The 20,062-nt window shown below is 38.7% G+C and overlaps 2 protein-coding genes and 1 long non-coding RNA gene across 3 annotated transcripts; 1 reads left to right on the forward strand and 2 right to left on the reverse strand.

Annotated features, from left to right (window-relative positions):
- The first annotated feature begins 3,061 nt into the window (after positions 1-3,061).
- On the forward strand, positions 3,062-3,562 carry LOC104236566 (ethylene-responsive transcription factor CRF1-like). The gene has a single exon (XM_009790511.2). The coding sequence runs from the start codon at positions 3,062-3,064 to the stop codon at positions 3,560-3,562; it is 501 nt and encodes a 166-aa protein (XP_009788813.2).
- A 5,180-nt stretch (positions 3,563-8,742) lies between these two features.
- Positions 8,743-9,425, reverse strand: LOC138877907 (uncharacterized). The gene is made up of 2 exons (XM_070157551.1): positions 9,342-9,425; positions 8,743-9,240 (listed from the first exon to the last, which is right to left on the reverse strand). Exons 1-2 carry the CDS (start codon positions 9,423-9,425, stop codon positions 8,743-8,745), a joined length of 582 nt encoding a protein of 193 aa, XP_070013652.1.
- Positions 9,426-15,640: 6,215 nt separating this feature from the next.
- LOC138877160 (uncharacterized) lies at positions 15,641-16,565 on the reverse strand. Its single transcript, XR_011402496.1, has 2 exons — positions 16,276-16,565; positions 15,641-16,127 (listed from the first exon to the last, which is right to left on the reverse strand). It is a non-coding gene; the product is annotated as an uncharacterized lncRNA (long non-coding RNA).
- Positions 16,566-20,062: the final 3,497 nt, after the last annotated feature.

Genomic DNA, 20,062 nt, shown 5'->3' on the forward strand with positions numbered 1-20,062 from the left:
TATTCTGTAGAGTAGCTGCGAATTTGTGTAAAATGAATTACGTTCCCATCGACTCCAAATGGTTAGTCTTCTTGGATGTTGAACAGTTACTATCCAGTTTCTTCCCAGGAGTACTTTTATTGGCAAAATGTCGAAATTGAAAATTTTACCCAGTTACATATTTTTTGGGTTTTACACTTAGTGGGCGTTTGAACATAAGAATTATAAATTCCGAAAAAGTAAAAAGATTCTTAAATGAAAATAATATTTGAAAATTTGAGTTGTGATTGGACATGAATAGAATTTGGAGCGATTTTTGAATTTTTGTAAGTGATTTCCAAAAAATTCCAAAATGCAACTTTAAGTGAAAGTTAAAATTTTCATTGATAAAAATTGATTCAGAAAAAAGTAATTTTTTTTTTCGAAAAAAACAAAAAATTTCTTATGACAAAACGGGCCCTTAATGTCCGCTATACCGGAAAATGTTCTTTACTAAATTAAAAAATAATTTATTTTTAGAGATTAATGTCGAACCTCTAATTAAGGTGGAGATCATATTCATCTCACAACTCTAGATATAAAATTTTACCCACATATATGAAATTTTATCCCGATTAAGTGTGACATGCACTGCATTCTTTTTGAGATCATTTGGTTAGTGGAACATGGGATAATATCCCTGGAATAAAATGTGAAGTTATTTATCATGTGCTTGCTTATATTTTTAATTTGGAATTAATAATTCATGGATTAATTATATACCGCAATAAAAGTATAATCCTATCCCACATTAAGGGTGGATAACATTACTGGGATTACATAATCCCGAGATTTAACACTAAAATATCAAAGATACTCTTCTCCTAGGTTCTTTTTTCAAAGTCCCTTAAAAAAATCAAGGTTAAAATTAAAATAAAAGTTTATTCCAACTTATCTAATATTAATAAAATACTACATGCTATCACGTGTATCTTGTTTTTGGTACGAAGTAATTTATGTTTGACTAATTAATTAAAAAAATACTTTTGAGCAGTAATTAATGTTTGACCAAATTTTTAAAGAGTGTTTTTAAATATATTTCTCAAAAGTATTTTTTGAATTTTTTTTTTTTGGGAGAAACTATTTTTTTTGTTTTTGCTTCTCAACAAACTGCTAATACTTCTAATTAAAAGCACTTTTTCATTTCAAAAGTTTGAATACTTTTAACCAAAAAAATTCTTTTGCTAACCAAGAAAAAGGTTAGCAACGCCAACTGCATTTGCTATAATGCAGGTGGTTTTTGGAGTAATTGATCTCCAACGCTGCTATATTTTTAGCTGCAAAATGGGGATGAATAATATCACTCCAATTTGGAGTAACACTGTTCATCTCATCCATTATTATTTCATATTACTTTATTATTTAACTCTTTTAATTTATCTCTTTATAGATAATTAATTATGTTAATATCTTTATAATTTAATCTTATATCTTAATTTTGGCGTATAATTTTGATTAATTAATTTTTGTACATTTATTATTTTTATGTAAAATGATAATTAATTTTATTATAAGTTATAATTCTACAAAAACATATAATCATCTCAAAAAATGAACGGTGCAAATATAAAATATTTGATGTTGCTATTGAAAGGTGCAAATATAAAATATAAGATGCTGCTAAAATTAAAAAGTGAAGATTAAAAATACATTAAATGAATATAAATTATATGTGATGAATATATAAAAAAGAAAAAAGATAGATTTTTTTTAATAAGAATAAGAAAATAAAAAATAATATTAAAGAGAGAGAAGAATATAAAATAAAATATATATTTTTTAAAGTAAAAAATAGACTAATGGTTGGAGTTGGAGATGGGAGATATATCCCGCCAAAATAATTAGTCGAAAGGTTTATAAATATCTTTATTGAGTAGATAGATTTCTCTGTTATTAGAATGATAAAATTAAATTTTCGAGTCGTCTTCAAAGGAGCTCAACAAGATGGTGGTCAGCAGTCCACTTAACAAAGAATTAAATAATTGTTGCTACCTAAGTTTTATTTTGTGTCTCATACAACTAGTGAAGTTGTATGAGACTCATTTTTGTCTCAAAAATTTGTAGACCCCAATCTTACACTTTTGGATTCAGAGAAATCTGAGTTCACAAAATTGTGAGACAAAAAAGTTGTCTCATACAACTAGTGTCAGTCGTACGAGATACAAAATATAAATTTTCGCCCATACCAATCAATATGTACCAATTGTCAGTTGTCAGCAGCCAGCCCCCTCGAGAATTAACCGCCGGCGTCAGAGGACCTCTTTCGCTGTAATTTGACTGCATTTACTCTCCTTGGACCCTATCATCACCTCGCATTTGATTTTCAACTTAACCCGCCGCCGTTTCCTTCAACTCTTATTTTTCCGAGACTTTTCACGAACATTACACTTTAAATCTTGATGCACATCCTATTAAAATACTTGGTCGCTATAGAATCAAGTGTCAAATCGAGGTGAGACGTGTTTAGTCAAACATAATTTACAGTAGTAATTTGTATAAAATATTAAAGATTAGCAATGTTACATGAGAGAGAATGTCGGGCTATTAAAATTCTACACATTTACAAGTTGAATGTTGCATAAATATAAATACTAAAATGAATGTATGATCATACAAGAATAACTAGATATATATAAAATCACATGAAAGGAAGTTGTTTTAAAGGATTTATACTTTATGAGAATTAATGTAAACTTAGCAAAAGAAAGATGCATTAATAATTAAAAAAATTATATAAGTGATGTTTATTATCATTAGTTGTTGAGATATGTATTAGACATAGCGGCATCGAAGAAAATGACGATCTTAAAATGAAAATCATAATATTAAATTCTCAGTTCCCCTTAAACTAAAAACTTAAGCCATAAACTAATAATCTAAAATTCTCAAATTCTGTCGGTGCAGCTATAAATATCACTTAAAACCTCTCAGCTGACCAAACCCTTTAGTCACTCTCTGTGATTAGTGGATTTTTGTCCCTCGTTTCTCTTTTGTTCCTTACAACTATACATTGGTCGTGCTCATGGTCGCTCAAAGTTCCACCATGTGCGGCGGCGATGGCGGCGGCTCTCAAGGAAACACTCGTCAGCCTGTTCGAACAACAAAGGAATCGCACTTCCGCGGCGTTCGGAAGCGGCCATGGGGGCGGTACGCGGCGGAGATTCGCGATCCATGGAAGAAGTCGCGGCGTTGGCTCGGTACATTTGATACGGCGGAGGAAGCTGCACTAGCCTACGATGAAGCCGCACGGAGTCTACGTGGACCCAGGGCGAAGACAAATTTTGGGCTAGATGGGCTTGCCGCAATCGGCCCACCACCGGCCCTACCAAAGCTTCCAAACTGGTGCTTTAATGCCCTTTATGGCTCTTACCTTGAAGATAGGAGCAGATTTGGTACAGGTGAGACTACGGTAGCGAGTTCTGAGTACTCGGGTTATAATTTAGAAGGCGTTGGTGTTGTAATGAACGAACATGAGAAGAAGACGAAAATAGAGAAGAAGAAACCGTTCTTGTTCGATCTAAATCTCCCTGCCCCACTCTTCTAATCAGCTAGCTTATTAAGGGTGGATTCGGTGGAAGAATATTCGGCATTATATGTTTATACCAAGTTAAAATACGTATAATCGTAGTAATTAGTTTGTAGTTTCGGCCAATGAATTAGCTTATGTGCGGTGAAGGACAGTATAAGCCGCAAAAGTTGGACAACAAAATCCCTAGTTTTAGAGTAAGATTTATCTCACGTTTTTTGAAATCTATGACTTCACTGTGTATTTTGTACAGCGGATACCACATTTCATCACTAATGACAAGCTATGATATGATATTAATACAACGTGCTTGTCAATTTGCGTTTATTTGTTTAATTTATGTTTATTATCAGTTTACTAAAATTGTTACACTAGCAATTTAATTTAACATACTGTAAAATGTTTCCGTTTCAATTGTGAGGTAGTTAATTTTACTTAATTATTAGTTTTTATGAACTTGCATTGCACGTTAATAATAACATATAATAGTGTATTTAATTATTTATGTGAAGGCACATCAAATACAATAATTATTATAATTCCAAAATTATCACTACATTAGCACAATATGTGAATTCACAATTATTGCAAAACATATGAACCTGCAAAAATGATCAACATAGTCATGTTAGTTAGCTAATATTATTATGTGCTTATAATTTAGAAATATGCAATGTGATGATACTAATCTAAGACTTTTATGGATGATATTTTTTTTTTGTCTATGTTCCCTTCTAATGTGTTGGTTGCTCGTTATGACTAGAACACTTGTTGTCGATGGTGATATCCCTATGGAAAGTACAAAATATAATTGTTTATATGGAAAAAAATATTGCAATAAATACAATCCAACATTTGAGATTATTTTTCCTATACTTTATTTATTCTCATTGCAAAGTATAAGCATACAAAAATAAGTTTCGGATAAATTTAAAAGGATATTCCTTATTTTTATGAGGGCAAAATTAAATTTTGGGGATAAACACATTCGTTGAAGCACATTGACCCATCATGGTTTCTTGTCACGACCCAGAATTTCCACCATAGGGACCATGATGGCGCCTAACATCACACTTGCTAGGCAAGTCAACGTTAAAGTATTATTAACCAATTTCTTTTACACTGCAGTGATTAAAAATAAACAAGCTAAATCAAGTAGGAATAAATGTGGACCTAAGTAAATAGCATCTTTGTTTATATATTATTACCAATACTATTGATATTACTACCCAAAATTCGGTATCACAATCTACGAATACACTATGATTTTTTACATACATCAGACTGAAAGAAATTACAACTGTTTTGAAAATAAAGAAAAAAAAGTAATATAGAGATGTAGAAGGGGATGTCAGGACCTGCGGACGCCAGCAGGACTACCTTGGGTCTCCTAATTGAAAATATCTGCAACCGACCTCTCGATCAGCCACTACCTGCTCCAAAATCTGCACAGAAAGTGTATAGCGCAGTATCAGTACAACCGACCCCTTGTACTGGTAAGTGCCAAGCCTAACCTCGACGAGGTAGTGACGAGGCTACGACGGGTCAAGTATAATATAACCTGCATACAGTGTATAATAAAAGCAGAAAGAAGAACAGGACAAAATAAAACAGTAACTTGCAAGGAATAAATATAGAACTCAAGTGTCTTATCCGGTATCCAACTATAACCAATCCTTAAGTAAAATGCAAAGCTACAGAATAACTTACACAATAGAAGAAAAACACATAAACACATAAACTGATGCGGCGCACATCCCGATCCCACTATATATCAATGTCAAAATGAATATTCACCCTTATTACTCCATATCAATCCACCCTTATTCCTCCTGTTGCAGCGTGCTACTCGATCCCACCGTATAATAGCATTTCACCCTTATTCTTCCTGTTGCGGCGCGCAACCCGATCCCACCATATAATAGCATTTCACCCTTATTCCTTCTCAATATATCACCCTTATTCCTCCTGTTGCGGCGTGCAACCCAATCCCACAATATCAATGTCAATTACTTATTAAGTACAGAAATTTCACAATTTAACCCAAACTATTCACAATATTTAAACCTCAAATCAAAACAAACGGAAAGCTTGTACATTATGAAACTTCACACAAATAATACTACTCAGCGAAAACAATCCAAAATATACCCTAAAACACCGATAAACCAGCTTAAGCCAACAATATGAGACAATAAAACTACGGGACAACTAATGCCTTCAACATTGAAAAACAATGTCTGACAAGTAGCAATTAAGCATGGCAATACCAGTAAAACATGTAGTAGTTAAGGCATGAAGACAATATAATAAGAACGGGAAGAAAACATATAAAACAGATAAATTGGCGGCGCATAGGTACTCGTCACCTCACCTATATGCCACTCACATGGATTTTCACATAACAACTAAGTCAAGGATTCCTAATCCCTTGAGTCAAAGTTAGAAACAAGACTTACCTCGATCCACATGCCACTCACTACTCAATTACCACTTTTCCTCTAGATTTCACCTCTAAACTACTCGTATCTAGCCATAATTAATTTAATAACATCAAATATTGCTAAAGAAATCAATTTCAATACATAAATTTTAGTTTCACAAACTTTCTCCCAAAAAGTAAAAAATCGATCTCGGTCCCGCTTGTTCAAAACTCGAGGTTCGGACCAAAACACATTCACCCATTTACCCTCGAACCCGAATATGTAATTAGTTCCAGAATCCGACCCCATCGAGGTCTAAATTCCCAATTTGCAAAAACTCCCAATTCTTCCAAAAATCCCTAATTCTACTATGAAAGAACAAGGTTTAAGACAAGGAATCTAATGGGTGATGATAAAAACTGAAGGAAATGAGTTAAAGAGTACAAACCTATGATTTGGTGTTAAATTCCCTCTTCCAAAATCGCCCTAGGTAGAGTTCTAATGAAAGAGATATGAAATTTTGAAGAATTCCCGTTTTTGGTCCGTTTTAAAATCACTGGGCAGGCGTTCTTTGCGTTCGCGAAGCCGTCGCTTGATTAGCCTACAAGTTCGCGAGATATTCCTCGCGTTCGCGAAGGCTTATTCCCCCTAGCCTATGCATTCACGAGGCAAGTGCCGCGTTCGCGATAGACATGCCGTGTTCGCAAAGGGTAATGCCCCCGTTGCTCCGCGTTCGCGAAGAAGAAAATCCCCCTGCCCCCATTTTACCTTTCACATTCGCGAGAGTACCTCCGCGAACGCGATGAAAGGCACACCAGAACAGCTGCTGTAGCGAAAATACCAGATTTTCTATGTCTAAAACATCTCGCAGCCTATACGAAACTCACTCTAGCCCTCGAGGCTCCAATCCAAACATGCACACAGGTCTTAAAACATCATACGAACTTGCTCGCTCGATCAAATTTCTAAAATAATGCCTAGAAATACGAATTTAGCACCAAATCAAATGAACTTCTCAAGAACACTTTAAAATTTCTATTTTCACAACAGGACGTCTGAATTATGACAAACCAACTCCGCTTCTCACCAAATTTCGCAGACAAGTCTTAAATATCATAATGAACCTATATTAGGCTCCCAAACCAAAATAGGACCTGATACCAACGAGATCAAACATTAACCAAATTCTTAAAATCATTTAATTTTCAATTTTTCATCAAAAATTCATATCTCGAGTTAGGGACCTCGGAATTCGATTTCGGGTATACGCTCAGGTCCCATATTTCGATACGGACCCACAGGGACTGTCAAAACAAAAGTCCGGGTCCGTTTACTCAAAATGTTGACCGAAGTCAACTAAATAAATTTTTAAAGGCAAAAATTATTTTTTGTATCAACTTTCAACATAAAAGCTTTACAGTAATACATCTGAACTACGCATGCAAATCGAGGAGGAATAAAATAAGGTTTTGAAAGCCTTGAAATACGGAATCGAGCACTAAAACATAAGATGAGCTTTTGGGTCATCACATTCTCCAAATATAAAACAATTGTTCGTCCGCAAACGGACAAAGTAAAAGTACCCAAGCTAGTGAAAAGGTGGGGATATCTGCTCCGCATATCGGGCTCGGACTCCCAGGTAGCTGCCTCAACAGGATGACCTCTCCGTTGCACTCAAATCGAAGGATAACTCTTCGATCTCAACTAATGAACCTACCGGTCTAGAATAGCTACCGGCTCCTCCTCGTTGGTCAAATCCTTGTCCAACTGGACAATGCTGAAATATAACACGTGGGATGGATCGTAGTGATACTTTTGAAGAATGGACACATGGAATACTGGATGTACCGCTGATAAGCCTTGTGGCAACGCAAGTTTGTAGGCCACCTCCCTCACTCGCTCAAGGATCTCAATAGGCCCGATATACCTAGGGCTTAACTTGCCCTTCTTTCCAAACCTCATTACACCCTTCATGGGCGATACCCAAAGCAACACTCTCTCTCCGACCATGAATGCAATATCACGAACCTTACGGTCGGGATAACTCTTCTGCCTAGACTGAGCTGTACGAAGTCTATACTGAATGATCTTAACCTTATCCAAGGCATCCTGTACCAGATCTGCACCTAATAATCAAGCATCCCCTGGCTCAAACCACCCAACCGGCGATCGACACCGTCTACTATATAATGCCTCATAAGGAGCCATATGGATGCTCGACTGATAGTTATTGTTGTAGGCAAAATCCGCTAGCAGCAAGAATTGATTCCAAGAACCTCCAAAGTCGATAATACAGGCGCAAAGCATATCCTCCAAAATTTGAATAGTACACTCGGACTGTCCGTCTCTCTAAGGATGAAATGTTGTGCTCAACTCGACCCGCGTACCCAACTCACGTTGTACTGCCCTCTAGAAGTGCGAGGTAAACTGCGTACCTCGATCAGAAATGATAGACATGGGCACACCGTGAAGACAAACGATCTCACGGATATAAATCTCTACTAACCGCTCCAAAGAATAGGAAACTGCTACAAGAATGAAATGCACTGACTTGGTCAGTCTATCCACAATAACCCAAACTGCATCGAACTTCTTCTGAGTCCGTGGGATTCCAATAACGAAATACATAGTGATACGCTCCCAATTCCACTTAGGAATCTCTATCTTCTGAAGCAAACCACCAGGTCTCTGATGCTCGTACTTTACTTGCAGACAATTTAGACACCGAGCTACATATGCAATAATATCCTTCTTCATCCTCCTCCACCAATAATGCTACCGTAAGTTCTGATACATCTTGGCGGCGCCCAAATGAATAGAATACCGGGAATTGTGATCCTCCACTAGAATCAACTTACGAAGTCCATCAACATTAGGCACACAAACACGACCCTGCATCCTCAAAACTCCATTATCTCTAACTGTAACCTGCTTGGCATCAACGTGCCGCACTGTGTCCCTAAGGACAAGCAAATGAGGATCATCATACTGCCGCTCCCTGATGCGCTCAAACAAAGAAGACCGAGCGACTATGAAAGCTAAAACATGACTAGGCTCAGAAACATCCAACCTCACGAACTGATTGGCTAAGACCTGAACATCTAATGCAAGCGGGCTCTCACCAACTGGAATGTATGCAAGGCTGCCCATACTAGCTGACTTCCTACTCAAAGCATCGGCCACCATATTAGCCTTCCTGGGATGATCCAAGATGGTGATATCATAGTCTTTCAATACCTCCAACCACCTTCTCTGCCTCAAATTAAACTCATTCTGCTTGAACAAATACTGCAAACTTTTATGATCCGTAAACACCTCACACGATACGCCATATAGATAGTGCCTCCAAATCTTCAGTCGTGAACAATGGCTACCAGCTCATAGTCATAAACATGATAATTCTTCTTGTGAACCTTTAGTTGCCATGAAGCATATGCAATAACCTTACCATCTTGCATCAATACCACATCAAGTCCAATACGAGATATGTCACAATATATTGTATAGGGCCCTGAACCTGTGGGCAACACTAACACTGGCGCCGTAGTCTAAACTGTCTTGAGCTTCTGAAAACTCACTTCACACTCATCTGACCATCTGAACGGGGCACCCTTCTGGGTCAACCTGGTCAATGGGGCTGCTATAGATTAAAACCCCTCCACAAACCGACGGTAATAACCCGCCAAACCTAAGAAACCACATATCTCTATGGCTTAAGTAGGTCTAGGCCAATTCCGAACGGCCTCAATCTTCTTAGGATCCACCTGAATATCCTCTGATGATATAACGTGACCCAAGAAAGAAACTGAACTAAAAAAACTCGTATTTTGAAAACTTAGCATATAACTGGCTATCTCTCAAAGTCTGAAGTACGATCCGAAGATGTTGCTCGTGCTCCTCTCGGCTACGGGAGTAGATCAAGATATCATCAATAAACACAACCATAAAGGAATCCAGGTAAGGCTTGAACACCCGGTTCATCAAATCTATAAATACTACTGGGGCATTTGTCAAGCCAAATGACATCACCAGGAACTCATAATGCCCATATCGAGTCCAAAAAGCTGTCTTAAGGACATTGGATGCCCTAATCTTCAACTGATGGCAGCCAGACCTCAACTTGATCTTTGAAACACCTTCGCACCCTAAAGCTGATCAAATAAGTCATCAATCCTCGGCAATGGATACTTTTTCTTGATGGTGACGTTATTCAACTGCCAATAATCTATGCGCATCCTCATCGATCCATCGTTCTTCTTTAAAAACAACACGGGCGCACCCCAGGGTGAGACACTAGGTCAAATAAATCCCTTATCAAGCAAATCTTGCAATTGCTCCTTCAATTCTTTCAACTCTAGCGGGGCCATACGGTGTGGCGGAATAGAAATGGGCTGAGTGCCCGGAACCAAGTCAATAACAGAAGTCAATATCCTTGTTGGGTGGTATCCCCGGCAGGTCTGCAGGAAATACTTCTGGAAACTCTCGTACAACTGGTACAAAATCCATGGAGGGAACCTCCGTACTAGAATTACGAACATAAGCCAAATAAGCAAAATACCCCTTCTCGACCATATGTTGATCCTTCATATAAGAGATAACTCTACTGGTAGAATGACCAAGAGTTTCTCTCCACTCTAATCAAGGCAACCCCGGAAAGGCTAAGGTTCTTGGCGTGATAGTCCAATATAGCATGATAAGGTGATGTCCAATCCATCCCTAAAATGACATCAAAATCGACCATATCGAGAAGTAGGAGGTTTACACGAGTCTCAAGACCCCTAATAACAACCACACACGAACGACAGACACGATCTACAATAATAGAATCCCCCATCGGTATGGACACATACACAGGAGCACTCAAAGATCACGAGGCACAACCAAATATGAAGCAAAGTAACATAACACATAGGAGTATGTAAACCCTAGATCAAATAGAACTGAAGCATCTCTAATGCAAACTGAAACAGTACATGTGATAACAACATCAGATGACTCAGCCTCAGGCCTAGCTGGGAAAGCAGAACATCGGGATTGGGCCCCACCACTCTGAACCATATCTCTGGGATGGCCTCCTGCTAGCTGGCCTCCACGTCTAGCGGTATGGCCTCCATCTCTAACGGCCTGATCTCCACTTCTAGCGGCCTGACCTCTACCTCTGGCTCCCTGACCCATACTCTAGCTGGCTAAGCGGGCGGTGGCATTCCCGGTGCCAGAATCATGGCACGAAAACTCTACTACTGTGGCGGAATGCCCACTAATCTCAGATAGGTCCTTCGAATATGCCCATAATCAACACATTCGAAACATCCATCCTGATACTATGGCTGTGGAAACTGAGACTGACCTAGATAAGACGAGTGACTGCGATAATAACTCTAAAGAGGATGTGCTCTGATAGGATTTGGTGGTGCACTATAAGCTGACTACCCCAAAGAAGGTACATAAGGACCACGACTCCCTGAAGCTCCATGGGATGCCTGAAGTGGTGAATGAAATGGCCTGGGAGGATGGCCCCTACCAAAAGTACCTCAACCTCCAGATGAAGCCCCACTGAATCCACCAGAGTGACGCATCCTCCTGTCAAACCCCTGACCACTCCCCTGAGCTAGAACTTTCTCAACTCGTCTGGCAAAATTGGCTGCATCTTGGAAAGAAATCTCATTCCTAGTTTCCTTAGCCATCTGCAATCTGATAGGCTGAGCAAGTCCTTCAATAAACCTCTTCACCCCCCCTCTCTCTCGGTAGAAAGTATAAGAAGAGCATGTCAGGACAAATCATTAATGCGGGTCTCGTACTGAGTGATAGACATACTGCCATGCTAAAGACGCTCGAACTGACTGCAATAGTCCTCTCTCAGTGTAACAGGAAGGAACTTCTCAAGAAATATCTGAGAGAACTGGTCCCACGTCAAAGCAGGCGACCCAACTGGTCTAGTCAACACAAAGTTATTCCACCATATCTTGGCGGACCCTATCATCTGGAACGCAAAAAATTCGACCCCGTTGGTCTCCACTATCCCCATGTTCCGCAACACCTCTTGGCAGCGGTCAAAATAATCTTGTGGGTCCTCAGAAGCTTCCCCACTATAATGAACTAGAAAGAGCTTGGTGAACTTGTCCAATCTCAATAAAGCCTTAGAAGACATAGCTGATCCGTCACCAGTCTGTGCTGTAACACCCGGCGGAACTACCCCAACTGGCTGAGCTGCTGGAGTCTGAAACTGGGGAGCCATCTGCTCTGTAGTGTAAGTACTAGCAATCTGAACTCCACCCGCAGCGCGAGAGACGGCTGGTGCTACAGGAAATGTGCCGATCTGAACAACACTCTCCATAAATCCCTCTAGATAGACCAAAGTATCATGAAGCACTAGGGTGGCTATGAACCCCTCTTGAACTTGAATTGGTACGGCAAGAACAGCCTCGGCTGGAACCTCATCATCAAATTCCACCTGAAGCTCCGCTACTGGTCCTGCTACTCGAGCTTTAGGCTGAGTCCTGCCCCGGCCCTAGCACGACGTCGGCTTCGTACTCTACCCCTCTTAGGAGTTGCCACTAGGGGCTTTGACTGCTGCTCAGCTAATAAAGCGGTACGTGTTCTCGCCATTTGCAAAGAAACAAGAGTATAGAGTTCAATTAGCATTGAGAGATCAAATCACACGACAGAGAAGAATAGAAGTGAAACTGATTCTAAACTCAGTAGCCTCTGGGGATAATGTGATGAGCCGGCCAGTCGTCTCATGAATTACTGCTCTGTTTCTCCCATTTCTACTTCATATTGCTTTGTCTATCAGTTCTAGGTGTGATTGAGTTGGTTGGCTCGGGTTCGGAAAGGATTTGATAAGGTTTGAGACACTTAGTCTCTTTTGAGGAAGCTTAAGTTGGAAAAATCAATCGGATGTTGACTTATGTGTTAGAGGGCTCGGATGTGAGTTCCAATGGTTCGGATAGCTTCGGGAGGTGATTTGGGACTTAAGAGCATGATCAGAATGTGTTTTGGAGGTCCGGAGTAGATTTAGGCTTGAATTAGCGAAATTAGATATTTGGCGTTTTCTAGTTGATAGGTGAGATTTTGATATAAGGGTCGGAATGGAATTCCGAGAGTTGCAATAGTTCCGTTGAGTCATTTGGGATGTGTGTGCAAAATTTCAGGTCATTCAGACATGGTTTGGTAGACTTTTTGATCAAAAGCGGAATTCGGAAGATTTTTGGAAACTTAGGCTTGAATCTGGTGTGTTTCTGTTGGTTCGATGTTGTTTGAGGTGTTTTGAAGATTGGTACAAGTTTGGATGGTGGTATGTGACTTGTTTGTGCTTTTGGTCGAGGTCCCGGGGGCCTTGGGGTGATATCGGATGGTTGATGGAGAGATTGGGAGTTTGGTGAAGCTGCAGATTTTGCTATTTCTGTTGTTTCCGCACCTGCGGATTGGGGACCGTAGGTGCGACGCTGCAGATGCGGGAAACTAGTCGCAGAAGCGGAAAAGCCTAAGAAGGCAAGGACCGTAGAAGCGGTTGAGGAGCCACACCTGCGATGGCGCAGGTGCGGGCAATGCATCACATATGTGATTTTGGCCGCTTAAGTGAAAACCGCAGAAGCGGTTCAAGGACCGTAAAAGCGGCACCGCAAAAGCGGTAGAAGGCGCCGTAGATGCAAAATGCCTGGGCCAGAAGGTATAAATTATTTCCTTCGTGATTTTTGAGCTATTCCACCATTTCTAAGTCATTTTTTGGAGCTTCTTGGGCGATTTGAAGAAGGATTTCAAGGGGATTTCATTGAAGTAAGGATTTTGGACGTAAAACTCGTTCCTGTGGTATTATTTCACGGATTAGAGCTGTAATTAATGGCATTTAAGGGTTAAAATTGGGGAAACTAGGGCTTGGTATTGGAGACCTAGACTTGAAGATTTGAGGGACTATTTGTGGTCGGATTTTGGTACTTTTGATATGTATGAAGGGAGATAAGGAATCTATTGATGTAAATTTTATCGAATTTCGAGACATGGGCCTGAGGGTCGGGTTTTGGTAATTTTCGGATTTGTATTGTAAATTGATTATTTTCATGGGCTTCGTTCCCTTAGCGTATTTTGACGTCGTGATTCTGATTTTGGATAGATTTGACGCGAGTGGAGGCCGATTCAAGGGGCAAAGGCGTCGCAGACTAGAGTTTGGACCGGATTGAGGTGAGTAATGATTTTAAATGTTGTCCTGACAGTATGAAACCTCAGATTGCACATCGTTGTGCTATATTGAGGTAATGCACACGCTAGATGACGAACGTAGGGTCGTGCACTGTTGGGGATTGTGACTTAGTCCATCCCGAATGATTGTTTTTCCACGTATTTGACTGAAAACAATTTGCTATCATCATGTTTTGGGCTGAATGCCATATTTGGGCTTCGTGCCAACTATTTGAATCCTTAGGAAATTTTACTGATATTTCCTCACTGTTTTGACTTTATACTTGTACTCAGTCATGCTATATTCTACTGTTTTCATAACTCAGCCATGTCTGTTCTGTTTTAACACTTAGAATGATATTTTGGGATGAGCATCATGTTTCACTATTGTTCGAGTAGCTTGTGAGTATTTTGACTGAGTAAGGCCGAGAGCCTATGTTGTGAGGAAACACCTGATTATGATTATGAGGTCGAGGGCCTGATTGAATCGTACGCCACGAGGTGGCTTGTTGATATAAGGCCAAGAGCCTATGTGATTATGCCACGAGATGGCTTGATATTGCGCTTGGGCCATAAGGGGCCCCTCCAGGAGTCTGCACACCCCTAGTGAGCGCGGGTACCCATTGTGATGTGAGATATACCCCGAGGGGCTAGTTATTGTTCCATGTGTTGCCCGAGGGGCTGATTCTGTTGGTATTGTGCCCGAGGGGCGTCTCTTTATGTGTTTACCTTTTCTAGTTGCATGTCTTTTACATGCTTAACTGCTTAAAAAGGGATTTTAAGAAGCTTAAACTGAACTGAAGAGACTTTGCATATTTTCACTGTTTCATTACTTTTCTGGCTTTTTCTGTTTCCTTATAGCCTGTGATGTGCCTTACGTGATTTCTTATTTCTGAGTCTTCATTTATTATTATTAGTCACTGAGTTGGAGTACTCACTTTACTCCCTACACCCCGTGTGCAGATTCAGGCACTTCAGGTCCTGCTGGCGAGGGTTTAGAGCTTCCAGCAGATTCCAGAGTTCACAAGGTAGCTGCTCGGCGTTCGCAGCCCCATGCTTCTCCCCCTATTTCATTTCTTTCTCTCATTAGTGTTCTGTAATAATTTGAGTTGACTCTTCAAACTTGTAGTATTTTGATAGATGCTCATGACCGGTGACACCCCGATGTCGGGCTGTGTTAGTTTTATTTCCGCAAATTGTACTGTTCACCGATTATTTTGGGATTTTATCATGTTTAAGACTTAATACTTATTCTTTTAATTGTTTAAAAATAAAGTGGGAATGTGTTGGCCGGCCTTGTCTTCACGAAAGGCGCCATCACGACCTGGTCCGGGTTTAGGGTCGTGACAGATAAGCACAGACGTCTCTGTACCGATCCCTCAGACTCTACTAAGCTTGTTCGTGAATTGTGAGACCTAGGCAACCTAGTGCACTTATACCAACTTGTCACCACCCAGAATTCCCACCATCGGGACTGTGATAATGCCAAACATCACACTTGCTAGGCAAGCAAATATTAGATTATTATTAACAAATTTCCTTTACATTTTAGTGATTAAAACTAAACAAGCTAAATCAAGTAGGAATAAATGCGGAAGTAAGTAAATAGCCTCTTTGTTTATATACTATTACTAATACTATTGATGTTACTACCCAGAATCCGGTGTCACAATCCATAAACACACTATGATTTTCTACAAACATCAGACTGAAAGAAATTACAATTGTTTTGGAAATAAACAAAAAATAGTAATATAGAGAAGTAGAAGGGGACGCCAGGGCCTGCGGAAGCCAGCAGGACTACCTTGAGTCTCCTAATTGAAAATATCTGCAACCGACCTCTCGATCAGCCACTACCTGCTCCAAAATTTGCACAAAAAGTATAGAGCGCAGTATTAGTACAACCGATCCCGTGTACTGGTAAGTGCCGAGCCTAACCTCGACGAGGTAATGACGAGGCTACGGCAGGTCAATTATAATATAACCTGCATACAGTGCATAATAAAATCAGAAAGAAGGACTTGATAAAATAAAGCAGTAACTTGCATGGAATGAATACAAAACTCAAGTGTCTTATCAGTATCCAGCTATAACCAATCCTTAAGTGAAATGCAAAGTTACTGAATAACTTACACAGTAGAAGAAAGATACATAAACACATAAACTGATGTGGCGCGCATCCCGATCCCGCTATATATCAATGTCAAAATGAATATTCACCCTTATTACTCCATATCAATCCACCCTTATTCCTCCTGTTGCGGCGTACAACCTAATCCCACCGTATAATAGCATTTCACCCTTATTCCTCCTGTTGTGGTGCGCAACCCGATCCCACCGTATAATAGCATTTCACCCTTATTCCTCCACATTATATCACCCTTATTCCTCTGGTTGTGACGCGCAATCGGATCACACCATATCTGCATCATTTACTTAATAAGTACAGAAATTTCACAATTTAACCCAAACTCTTCCCAATATTTAAACCTCAAACTAAAACAAATGGAAAGCTTGTACATTATAAAATTTCACACAAATTATACTACTCAGCGAAAACAATCAAAAATATAACCTAAAACACCGATAAACCAGCTTAAGCCAATAATATGAGACAATAAAACTACGGGGAAGCTAATGCCTTCAACAATAAAAACAATGTCTGACAAGTAGCAATTAAGAATAACAATACCAGTAAAGCATGTAGCAGTTAAGGCAGGGAAAATAATATAATGAGAACGGGAAGAAAACAGGCAAAACAGATAAATTGGCGGCACATAGGTACTCGTCACCTCACCTATACGCCACTCTCATGGATTTTCATATAGCAACTAAGTCAAGGATTCCTAATCCCTCGAGTCAAAGTCAGACACAACACTTACCTCGATCCACTGGTCACTCACTGCTTAATTACCGCTTTTCCTCTGGATTCCACCTCCAAACCACTCGTATCTAGCCATAATTAACTTAATAACATCAAATATTGCTAAAGAAATCAATTTCAATACATAAATTTAAGTTTTCCAAACTTTCCCCCAAAAATCAAAAATCGACCCCGGGCCCGCTTGGTTAAAACTTGTGGTTCAGACCAAAAACTATTCATCCATTCATCCCCGAGCCCGAATATGTAATTAGTTCCGAAATTCGACCCCAAATCGAGGTCTAAATTTTTAATTTGAAAAAAACCTCAATTCTTCCAAAAATCCCTAATTCTACCATGAAAGAACAAGGTTTAGGACTAGGAATCTAATGGGTGATGATGGAAGTTGAAGTAAATGAGTTAAAGAGTACAAACCTATGATTCGGTGTTGAATTTCCTCTTCAAAAATTGTCTTAGGTTGAGTTCTAATGAAAGAGATATGAAATTTTGAAGAATTTCTGTTTTTGGTCTGTTTTAAAATTACTGGGCAGGCCTTCTTCGCACTCGCGAAGGGCCTGCCGCGATCGCGAAGCAGCAACTCGATTAGCCTACGCGTTCGCGAGATATTCATCGTGTTCGCAAAGGCTTATTCCCCCCAGCCTACGCGTTCGCGAAGAGTATCAGTCATTTCCCCTCCCCTAGGTCCCATTTCTTCGCGTTCGCGATAGATAGATGGCATTCGTGAAGGGTAATGCCCCCGTTGCTCCGCATTCACGACCAGTCCTTCGCATTCGCAAAGAAGAAAATACCATTGCCCCCATTTTAACTTCTGCGTTCGCGAGAGTACCTCCGCGAGCGCGATGAAGGGCATACCAGAACAGCTGCTGTAGCAAAAATACCAGATTTTCTACGTCTAAAATATACCATAGCCTATCCGAAACTCACCCGAGCCCTCGGGGCTCCAATCAAACATGTACACAAGTCTTAAAATATCATACGAACTTGCTAGCGTGATCAAATCACCAAAATAACACCTAGAACTACGAATTTAGCGCCAAATCAAATGAAATTCTCAAGAACACTTTAAAATTTCTATTTTCACAACCGGATGTCCGAATCACGTCAAACCAACTCCGTTTCTCACCAAATTTCACAGACAAGTCTTAAATATCATAATGAACTTGTATCGGGCTTCGAAACCAAAATACGGACCCGATACCAACAAGATCAAACATTAACCAAATTCTTAAAACCATTTAATTTTCAGTTTTCAAATTTTCATCAAAAATTCATATCTCGAGCGAGGAACCTCGGAATTCGATTTCGGACATACCCCCACGTCTCATATTTCGATACGGACCTACCGGGAATGTCAAAATATGAGTACGAGTCTGTTTACTCAAAACGTTGACCGAACTCAACTACATCAACTTTTAAAGGCAAAAACTATTATTTTTATCAACTTTCAACATAAAAGCTTTCCGAAAATATGTCCGGACTGTGCACTCAAATTGAGAAGGAATAAAATAAGGTTTTGAAGGCCTCAGAATATGGAATCGAGTTCTAAAACGTAAGATGACCTTTTGGGTCATCACATTTCTATGTATGACGTTATTTGTCAAAATCTCTACATACTATTCTTGTACCATTATATAAGCCATTTGATGAATGTATTTTTTCTTCAAAATTAACCTATATTAGATGGAAAATGAATTTTAACTTTGTCCAATATATACATAACACTAAAGCCCATATCAATTATTTTAATTGTCTGATGCTTCGCAATGAGCGCTACATCCTATATTACTTATGATTTTCTTATAAATTTAATATTACCATTATACTTTTATATATTTGTGATGGTTATTCAGTAGTTTGAAGAGATATGTTGAAAATAAATGAGTTGTACATCCCTTAATAAAATTGTTGCTACTACACTACTTGTTGCTGTTGCTAACAGTTCTTAGTCAACCATTTTCAAGTAATGCATGCTATATGAATATTTTTTCGATCTCTTGGGGGATATCTACAATGGATAATCCCGTTCTACAACAGTCTTCTCTTGCAATATAATCCCTATGTTTCAAAAAGAATGAACCTCTTCCTTTTTAGTCAGTTTAAAAAGAATGATCCTTTTTAAATTTAGAAAGCTTGTAACTTTAAACTTCTAATATTTCCCTTAATAAAATAATTACTAGCCACACAAATATTTATAGGTTGCTTTAGATGACAAGTTTCAAAAGTTTTCTTCTTGTTTTAATACTCCACATCCAAACAAATAGGTTCAAACAAATTGAAACTGAGGGAGTAATCTTTAAAGCTGCTCGTGTTAAGGATTTAGCTTTGATTGTGGATTAAAATCTTCCTCGAGCGCTTATATAGCCTTTTGACTCTTGATACTATCCTAATCGATTTTGTGTGTTTTCTAAATTTTGTCACCTTTCTTATGTAATAAATTTGTGTACCCCAAGAGTTTTATAAACTTAGAAAAATAATTTTATGTTTTGATTAATTTGAAAAAGAATGAATGGGGTTCTCTCGCTAAATAGTTAACTGAAAAACTTAATTATTTGGTCTTAGTATTTTTTGTTGATTTAAATTTTTAATATTAGTTCATCTCATATTTTAAATATTCAACTGTAATTATAATTCAGTCACTAAATATTGATTTGATACTCCACTTTTGAATCTTTATGATTGTAAAAATATTAGTATTATTAACTCTTACCAACTAGTTTTCGTTCTCTCTCATACATTTATATTCATAATTCTTTCTTAGTTATTTGTTTTGATTATTACTTGTAGTTAGTCAATACTACAAAATATTTTATGATTAGTATTTGGTAAGAAATATATTCATATTATTGTTCATATATATAGTTTTAAGATATATAGGGAATTACAGTTATATTACATTTTCTAAATAAAAATAATGAAAATATTAACTAAACCTTTGGTTGGTGGGATTATGGTATGACATATATCGAATAGAAAAGGGAACTGGAGATCGAACTTATTCATAGCAATATTGATGCTGCTCATTGTTCACGTCAAAATATT

Source organism: Nicotiana sylvestris, chromosome 9, assembly GCF_000393655.2.
Source record: "Nicotiana sylvestris chromosome 9, ASM39365v2, whole genome shotgun sequence".
NCBI lineage: Eukaryota > Viridiplantae > Streptophyta > Magnoliopsida > Solanales > Solanaceae > Nicotiana > Nicotiana sylvestris.